This window comes from Equus asinus, chromosome 2 (genome assembly GCF_041296235.1).
Source record: "Equus asinus isolate D_3611 breed Donkey chromosome 2, EquAss-T2T_v2, whole genome shotgun sequence".
Classification (NCBI taxonomy): domain Eukaryota; kingdom Metazoa; phylum Chordata; class Mammalia; order Perissodactyla; family Equidae; genus Equus; species Equus asinus.
Window position 1 is genome coordinate 168,007,508 of NC_091791.1, and position 9,859 is coordinate 168,017,366.

Consider the following 9,859-nt stretch of genomic DNA (forward strand, 5'->3'; position numbering starts at 1 on the left):
CAAGGCTTTCTGCAGGATGAGCTTGCTTAAAATGGAAGATTTCAAAACATTCTGGATTCATCAGATCCTGTGAGCTGAATGACAACAAAGTCCCAAGGAAACCATTCTCTTACCCAGGGAATGCTGCTGACCATTCACGAAGCTTTGGAAAAGCATAAGTGCTTTCAGAGAATGCCATCAAATTCATGAGTGAGATATCTCACACCAGTAGTATGAGATCTGCGTTTAAAGCCTACAGACAATTTTGCAACCTTTAGAAATACCCATGAGAACCAGGTATCTTCTGCAATACTGTGAGTAACGTATTTAGAATGGCCTGACTGGGACTTCACCATGGGCAGCTAGACACCTGGCCCTGGACCTGTAGGGTAATCTTCACCTTGGCACAGCACAGGATGGAAGAGCAGGAGTGGCTTCCTCAAACCCTCCTGTTCCTGGCACTTGTCCCTTATATTCCTTTATAAGATGTCGCACATCGAGCACACACACTGAGTCTAATTTGTAGCTTTGGCTCCACCGTGCAGGTCCATGCTAGGCAAGTCAATGTTTATCCAGAGCCATTAGGTTACTCATTTACATTGAGGAACTGTCCCTGTCCCACCTTGTGCTCTGTGTAACTGTCCCCTTGGAAAACCCAAAGTTCTGGACAAATTGAGTCTGGGTGAAACTCCAAATGCTTTTCCTTAGAAGGAGAAGACCTCACCCTCTATTCTATTAGCTTCTGATGATGTTCCTGGGTATCACATTCATGCCGGATTCTGCTTTTGTTCTGGAAAGAGCTAGGTAAGTTTCTTGGCCACCTGAGCTCACTTTTGAACCAAATGATTAAGCTGCAGAGATTTCCTTTCCACATTGCTGATGAATCTAGACAACGTTCAATCTAGAAATGACCTGTGGGGAAGGGCTCTAGTTATATCCTCAGAGGCTGATCAACTATTTTGTGTTCTCTAATAACTGTCAACAAATATTAAATAGTATGGTAGTTTGTGGAATGGCTTTGAATACCATAGCCTGTGCTAAAAAGTCAAAACCATAGAAAAAGGAAAGTTGATACAGTTTATTATTTCTTCCTCTCTAATACCCCTCAGCATCTCCTTCATCTCAAGTATCTAAACTGAGTCCCAATCTTTTTCTCCAGTGACTGGCAAATAGTTCTTGCTACTGCTCTGCCTGATAATTAAGGTAGTAGTTGATAATGCTCAAGGAAAGAAACTTCCAGGGATTCTGATTTTTAAAGAGAGATCTTTTTAAGAGTTTGGGGGGTTTTGCTGCTGGGAGCACTCTAGAAGACCCAGCATGGCCTCTGTCTATTTACTAGCTCAAACTCTAGACACTCTCAAAGATGGAGTCTCCCGTTAGAGAATGTTTGTGGGGAACATCTTCACTTTCTCATGAGGAAAAGCAAACTCTCTTCAAATGGACCAACTTAAGACTACTTGGCATATGACTCTGCAAGGTTGCCGTCCTCTAGGAAACACTCCATTAAGTATGTCCTTGTGTCTCTAATGCCACCACTCCATCCTTAGACATTTGAGGTGTTCTTCACTCATTCTAAAAATGTTTACTAAAAGCCAGCATTTTAAAAAACTTGTTCTAAGAGCTGTAGAAAATACAAAGAGAGTTTAAGAAATTTTTGACTCAATGAGAAAAAATGAAAGAAACTGTAAAATATAATAGAAATTAAAATAAATATAATAAAATTGAGAGAGAGAGAGAGGAAAGACATTCATTCAAGAAGAGAAGGCTTCATAGAAATGATAGCCCTTTTGAGGACAGACTTTAAGGATAAATAGGATTTGAAAGACTGGTGGTTCCAAGGTGAAAAAATACCATGTGCGTAAAACATGTGCATAAAGTGGATGAAAAAAAAAACCAAAAGGAGTCTATTATTGTTTCTAGAGCCCATGGGAGGTTGTAATGAGAGGAGAACTGCTGGGAGCCGTCAGCCTACAAGTTAAGCCTCTGCCTTGTGACACGGTCCGGGAGAGAGATGAGTGAACGCACGGCGACCCTCAAGGGAATCTACCAGGCTACCCCTGCAAGTCTCCCTGATACTTTTGACTTTCCTGCTTCTGCTCACTCTGCTTTGCACCTGGGATTATTTCAGGGGAAGTCAGCCCAGCCCTGGGAATGAGAACGAAACAAAGCAATATTCTACGGAAAGTTCTGGGGAAAAAACATCTTCTAGGGAAAGAACATTCTGACCCGTCCTTTGGTCTGGTGAAGTGATGGGAGTGGAGAGGGAACAAAGAAATCTATAGCCCCCACAGATCTCTCTGGGAGGACGGTGGTTGCCAAAGCCCATTGAGTCAGGAGGCGGCTGGGGGTAGCCTCCTTGAAGTAAAGAATTACAGAAGCTTGACTCCCCCCAGGCCTACACACAATCAATTACTCTTGGGCAGAAGCTTGACTCCCCCCGGGCCTACACACAGTCAATTGCTCTTAGGACTATTGTCTACCTTACAATCAGTTGCTCTTTGGACTATTGTCTACCTTGCAAAAACCCGCTTACACGAGCCAAAAATATGTACTGGGATTGTTTCATAAAACCATCCTTGCATACCCTGAGCCCTACACAAATCATACATACACAAAATAAAGTTAGACTTGGATACCAAACTCCTTGTCTCACCGCCTCCTCCCTTGCTGACGCCGTCCATCCCTCAGGAGACCCTGTTCAGTTGGGGCTGGACCCCGGCAGAGAATCTGGAAATATCATTTGGGAACAGATCACTAAGAACCTTGAATACCAAACTCCCACTAAGAAATTTTTATGTATGTTTTACTTGGGTGGTCCTTTTTCTGATCAGTGAGAGTTGTGCTTTTCTCTCATAGATTTCCTTTTTCCTTTTTATTAATCAAGATGATAGTGAAAGGCATCAAAGATTCAGGTATCTTGAAACAGCAAAGAGGGTCTGTTTATCCAGTCTACCTCAGGATATGGATCCATGTAGTGAATGGCTAAGTTAGGCAAAAAAGTTACCACCCTCCAGTATGAACTACTTATGGATGAAGAGCCAATAGAGTAAAGATAAGAGTAAAAGGTATTGAAAGTGGTGATACTACTAGGAGCAAAGAGTACTGTAAGGAATCAGGAATAAAAGTTTAGTTTAAAAAAGTAAGCAAGGATAATTTTGGGTTTGGGGCCTACTAAGGCCACCCTGCAAATCACCACTGTCTCCTCTAACACACAGACACACCAGGGAGCAAACATGAGACGGGGCCTCTGCAAAATAAGCTTGAGTAGTCAGTGGTGTGAAGATACATCTTTCTCAGAGAAAAAGGATTCCTGCAGCTCAAAAGGCCACACTCGTCCCTTTTGCCTTTCAGTTCCAAGTGTCCTCAGATTCCCAAAACATCACAACTCTTGGTGTTGCACACCTCTGATTGGCCATCCCCAGCAGAGGTCAGAAGAGCCATTGGGAACCACACCACCATCACCGAATTTGTCCTGCTGGGGCTCTCAGATGCCTGTGAGCTGCAGATGCTCATCTTCCTGGGGCTTCTCCTGACCTACCTCCTCACTCTACTGGGGAATCGCCTCATCGTGGTCATCACCCTCATGGACAGGCACCTCCACACCCCCATGTACTTCTTCCTCTGCTACTTTGCTGTCCTGGAGATCTGGTTCACCTCGGTCATCTTCCCGAAGATGCTGATCAATATCCTGACTGGGTACAAGACCATATCCCTCCCAGGCTGTTTCTTACAAACTTTCCTCTATTTCTTCCTGGGCACCACAGAGTTTTTCCTACTGGCAGTGATGTCCTTTGACAGGTATGTGGCCTTATGTAATCCCTTGCACTACGTCACCATCATGAGCAAAAGGGTCTGTGTCCAGCTGGTTCTTCCTTCATGGATGATAGGATTCATTCTCAACATTGTTCCAAGTTTTCTCATATTTCAGGAGCCATTCTGTGGCCCCAATATCATTAATCACTTCTTCTGTGACAGCTTTCCACTCCTGGAACTCATATGTGCAGACACAAGTCTGATAGAGCTTCTGAGTTTTATTGAGGCCATTTTCACCTTACTAGGCACTCTTTCCGTGACAGCCACCTGCTATGGACACATCCTCCACACCATCCTGCGCATCCCCTCAGCCAAGGAGAGGCAGAAAGCCTTCTCAACCTGCTCCTCTCACATCACTGTTGTGTCTCTCTTCTATGGAAGCTGCATCTTCATGTATATCCGGTCAGGCAAGGGTGACCAGGGGCAAGATGGAAACAAGGTGGTGGCTTTGCTCAACACTGTGGTGACCCCAATGCTCAACCCCTTCATCTACAACCTGAGGAACAAACAAGTGAAGCAGGTATTTAGGGAGCAGGTGAACAAGCTCTTCTTATGAATCTGTGCAACCAAGAGGCTGAAGCCAGGATTCCTAGACAAGCTAAGGGAATATCAGGCCCCTGTAAGAAATCAAGACATTCCCAATCAGAAAAAGCCTGGTGACATGTTTCTTGGTGCCAGTCGCTATGCAGTGCAGCATAAACTCGGAAGCTGTCTCGACCCTCAAGACAATTTTATTAATTACCTGATTTGAATATTTTTCTTCATTCTTTCTATGTCTGCCTGGCTTCCCAACAGAATATAACAAACTCTTGGAGGCCAGGGACTAGCTCTATAATTCACCACTAGGCTCAAGCACCAAACCATTGTCATAGGCCATTTAAATACTCAGTAAGTACTGGCAGACTGATTGATTGCTTTGTGTCTGTTTTTCCAGAGGAGGAGAGCAGTCCTCAGGATCATCTTCATTTCACACTTACACTCCTGTCACAGCAATATATCAGCAAGATCTCAAAAAATGATTAAGCCTCATTGCTTATTATTTTGCATATATGCTTTTATAGTATTAAAATGCATTGAAATCCCTCACTCCTGTTGATGAAGACTCTTCCACCTACCAGTTGATTACTTCTCTGAGCCCCAGTTTTCTCATCTGTAAAATGGGGCTAACAATGCCCTTTCAAAGGACTATGATGAAAATCAAATGACATATTCTATGCAAAGTGCCTTAAAAAGTCACTCGTGGAGGCAGCCCCATGACACAGTGGTTAGGTTCAGCACACTCTTCTTAAGCAGCCTCAGTTCGTGGCTTTGGTTAGCCGGCAAGGACCTACACACTCAACAACAGTGCTGTGGCAGTGATCTACATACAAAATAGAGGGAGACTGGCACAGAGGTAATGCAGGGCTAACCTTCCTCAGGCAAAAAAAGCTACAGATGTTAGCTCGGGGCTAATCACCCTCATCAAAAAAAAAGGTACTGGCACATAGTTAGTACTCAGTAAATGTTAGTTCATTTCCTCGATTTCTCATCCCACCTTCTCTCTCTTCCTTTTGAACTTCACACTAGTTATCAACAAAAGCATCTTTATCCAAAATGCCATAAATTTTATATTCAAAATGTTATCTTAAATCTTATATTAATACAATATTTGACCTATTGAAATTTGTTACTAAGATGCTCACTATTTTGATGAAGACAAAAATAAAGCCATATTAATGAAAAAATATTAATTAATAAAATTAACATATTAAATCATTCCAAAATATTGATTATGCAAATTCTATGTTCAAGGAATTGTACTATCTGGTCTGGGAGAAAATACTTAATCTATGCCTTTCAAGAATTTGAATTCTAATAAGGAAGATAGAAAGTACACAAATAACTATAATTCAGGGTAGAAAATGATTTGTGTAAGAAAATATCATGTGTAACTCTTCAATGACAGATTTGAAAACCAAGATGAAATGTACAATTTCCTAGAAAAAGAGAATTTTCAAAAATCTTAAAAGAAATGCAAAACTTAATGAGACAAATTACCATAGAAAGATACCAAACTGGGATTATATATCTACTATAAACTCAAAAACTGTGTCCTCAACAACAAAAACAAACAATGCAATACTACAAGTGACCAATAAGCACGTGAAAACATGTACAACATCACTAATCATTGTGGAAACGGAATTCAAAATCACAATGAAATACTACTTCATACCCATTAAGATAAGTATTGTCAAAATCACAATGAAATATTACTTCATACACATTAAGATGAGTATTATTAAAAAGATTTTCTAATAAAAAATAACAAATGTTGGTAAGAACGTGGAGAAATTAGAATCCTCATGCAGAACCCATGGAATGTAAAACGGTGCAGCCACTGTGGAAAACAATATGGTGGTTCCTAAAAACATTAAATGTAAATTTACCATGTAATCCAGAAATTCCACTTCTGTGTATATACCCACCACAATTGAAAGCAGAGACTGCAACGGATATTGGTACATCCGTGTTCATAGCAGCATTATTCACAATAGCTAAAAAGATGGAAATAACTCACATGTCCACTGATGGGTAAACAAAATGAGATACATACACACATAGGAATAGTCTTCAGTCTTAAAAAGGAATGAAATTCTGTTAAATGCTACAATATGGTTTAACCTTGAAGACATTATGCTAAGTGAAATAAGTCAGACACAAAAGGATAAATATTGTATGATTCCACTTAAATGAAGTACCTAGGGTAGTCAAAATCATGGAGACAGACAATAGAATGGTGCTTACCAGGGCTGGTAGGTGGGGCGGGAATAGAGAGTTAGTGTTTAATGGATACAGAGTTTCAGTTTGGAATGATAAAAAGTTCTGGAGATGGATAATGGTGATGAATGCACAACAATGTGAATGTACTTAATGCCACTCAACAGTACACTTTAAAATGATTAAAACAGTAAATTTTATGTAATATGTAGTTTACCACAATAACAAGAACCCAGATTCGAGATCAAAAACAAAATTATATCATCTTTGACTCTCCCTCTTTTCTGTTATATGCTATAGCCAATCCATGAGCAAATTCTATGGATTTCATACCCTCCTACTTCTTACCACCACCACCACTCCCAGATTTGTCCACACCACCTGCCATTTCCTCTAGGTTCTCCATCCGCTTACTCACCACCTGACCCCACTAACATATCCCTGGAGGAGGGCAGGGTTAGAAAACACAGGTAAAAGGAAGGTGGGCTTGCAGAGTTAAGACAGAGGAGGCCAACAACACACACCCTTTCTCTCTGAAGATTTCCTGCCTGAAACAGGCCTTAGGAGGAAGGAAGAAGGAGTACATTTTAACTTTAAATGAAGTTCAGAATTTTAAGTTTCATAGGATTGGACAATTGAATAACTCTATTCTTTGGACTGATAGTGAATAGAGGACTTCTAAAATTGTATAAGAGGCCAGAAAAATCACCATACCTGTCCTAGATTCCATCCAAGGACCATGGAAGAAATAGCTACATGAATAGGTTGAATGGGCATGCAGGAAGAGGCTAGAGTGGAGAATGTATAATACAGATAAAAATTATTAGCCATAAAATACAAAGAGAAACAACGAAATAGTTAGATTAGCTAAGGATATGCATGGACACTTCACAGAAAAGCAAACCCAAAGTACCAATAAATAGATGAAAAGATGCTCAAGCATATTAACAGCCATAACAATTCAAATTAAAATAACTCTCTTGATGACTGATGAAGTGGTTTTAATTGTTTAAAGTAATAATGGTATTATATTTATATATTACAGAGTACTATTGTTTTAACACTTAATAAAATATTTACAAATGAAATGATTATGATGACTGGGGTTTCCTTCCCAAGAATATGGAAAAGGGGAAAGTAGCTGGTAGTCTAGGGGAAACATGAATGACCATGACTGGGTTATTGTTGAAGCTAAGTGATGACTGCACGGAGATTCATTATACAATTTGTCTACTTTTCTTTATGTTTGAAACTTCCATAGTAAAAACTGAAAATAAGAACGTAATGGAAACATTTCAAACAATTTAATGTGCATATGACCTTGGGTGGTACCTACAGCAATGCAACAGGAAAAACTTGTAAGAGATGTTGCACAGGCAGAACTTGATAGGGCTTAGGTTCTGAAGAGATAAAATGACTAGAGAAAAAAACATAATTAAAGCAGATCTCTAAGTACTGAGTCTAGGTAATTAGAAAGGTGTTATCACAGAAATAGAGCAGGAAGGAGGAAAAGTTGGCTTGGGATCTGACAGGGTCAGCTCTGTTTCAGACATCTATAGTGTAGGCACACTAAATGTGGGACACGCCTGTTGACTGGGACAAGGAACTCTTTACAACAGTCTCCAGTGGCATTGGTATTGTCCAGTTGTGCATCTCTCATCCTCATTGTTTAGTTTATAGCAAAGAAAGATGTCCAAAAAGTGGATTTTCATAAAGCTCCGAAAAAAATTGTGATGTTAGTGTTTGTAAGCTTGTCACTAACCACTTGGAAAGGGAAGTCTTCATATTCAAATCCAGCAAGTAGCAAATACTGTTCTCTTTAAGTTTATATGAGAATAATTAATGCTATAAACTGAGATCAAGATGTAGAGTATAACAAAGTCCAAAGAACCTTTCACTGGCAGAGAACTCAAGACCAAAAGTTATATGAGGTATGATATCTGTAATCACTCTATCATGCAATGAATGCCCCACCATTACACCTCAAGAATAAGGGCTAGAATGCTGAAGAGAACTATATTAGTTGTCAATTGTTGTCTAACATATCACCCTAAACTTAGCACCTTTAAACATGAAGCAATCATCAGGTCACAGTTTCTGAGCAAAAAATGCAGACATGGCTTGACTGGGCATCTCAGGCTCAGGATCTCTCACAAGAGAGAAACTAAGGTGTAGGCTTGGACTACAGTCATCTCAAGGCTTAACTAGGAGACAATGTGCTTCCAAGCTCACTCAGGTGGTTGTTGATAGGCCTCAAGCTCACTGGTTGTTAGCTAGAGAAGTCATTTCCTTGCCATGTGGGCTTCTCCATAGGGCAGCTCACAACATGGCAACTGGCTTCTCTCAAAGCAAGCAAAAGAACAAGAGAAGGTCCGCAGAATGGAAAATATAGGCTCTTGGTAACATTCTCAGAAGAGACTTCCTATCACTTTTACTGTATTCTACTCATTACAAGCTAGTCACTAGGTCCAGCCACACACAAGGGAAGAGGATTACACAGGGACATGAATGCCAGCATGTGGGGATCATTAGGGCCATCATAGAGGCTGTCTATCATAAGAACCATGTAACACCAATCTGTGACACCAAGTACATATACTATTTGATGTCCCACTAAATATTACAAAAGTTCTCTAACAACACAGAAACTGTATTACATCTGTCTTTATTCTGATGGCTAGAAGCAAACAGACTCTTTACTGAATCTCCAGGAAGTTGTGATGCAATCTGACAGTGTGTTAATCACCTAGAAAATACTCAATTGTGAGCTCTCCTTGAGTGGGATCATGTCCTCCTCATTGTTGGGCTCCCTATGTCATTGAACACAAGGTGAGTGTTCAATAAATATTGATTGAACTGAGTGGAAGGGAATTTAAGGTAGCAGAGAAATGGTTAAGAGAAGACAAGTCAAGAAAGTGTAGACAACAGGATCCCAGTGTGACAACTGAGAGTGGGTTCAGTGGTGGTTCCCACATAGAAAGACCTGTCCTTTCTTCATTTGACCTGTCCTTCCAAGTTCTGGGACAATCCTGGCTATGTGGAGGGAGATTTTTGAAACATCCAAGCCAGCTTTGTGGGACTTAGCCTCAGCTTACTTCTTAATAGTCCAATTTGACCTGGTGCTCCAGTTATAGTGACTGAACATTTTCCCTGTTTCTGAAATGAAGTCTCTTGTGCCCAGTTCTGGAAATAGGACCCCAGCCTTATATCCTGATCCTGAGCCCGTTCTTCCATCATTGATGATGCAGTTTCTACTTGGTTTATGCCAGTCTGCTCCCCAAACTCCCCAGGGACTACAGCCATCCTC

The 9,859-nt window shown here is 40.6% G+C and overlaps 1 protein-coding gene across 1 annotated transcript; it reads left to right on the forward strand.

Moving 5' to 3' along the window:
• Nucleotides 1-748: 748 nt before the first annotated feature.
• Nucleotides 749-4,348, forward strand: LOC106840722 (olfactory receptor 6E1-like). The gene is made up of 2 exons (XM_014856387.3): nt 749-783; nt 3,331-4,348. The coding sequence occupies exons 1-2, from the start codon at nt 749-751 to the stop codon at nt 4,346-4,348; spliced, it is 1,053 nt and encodes a 350-aa protein (XP_014711873.3).
• Nucleotides 4,349-9,859: the final 5,511 nt, after the last annotated feature.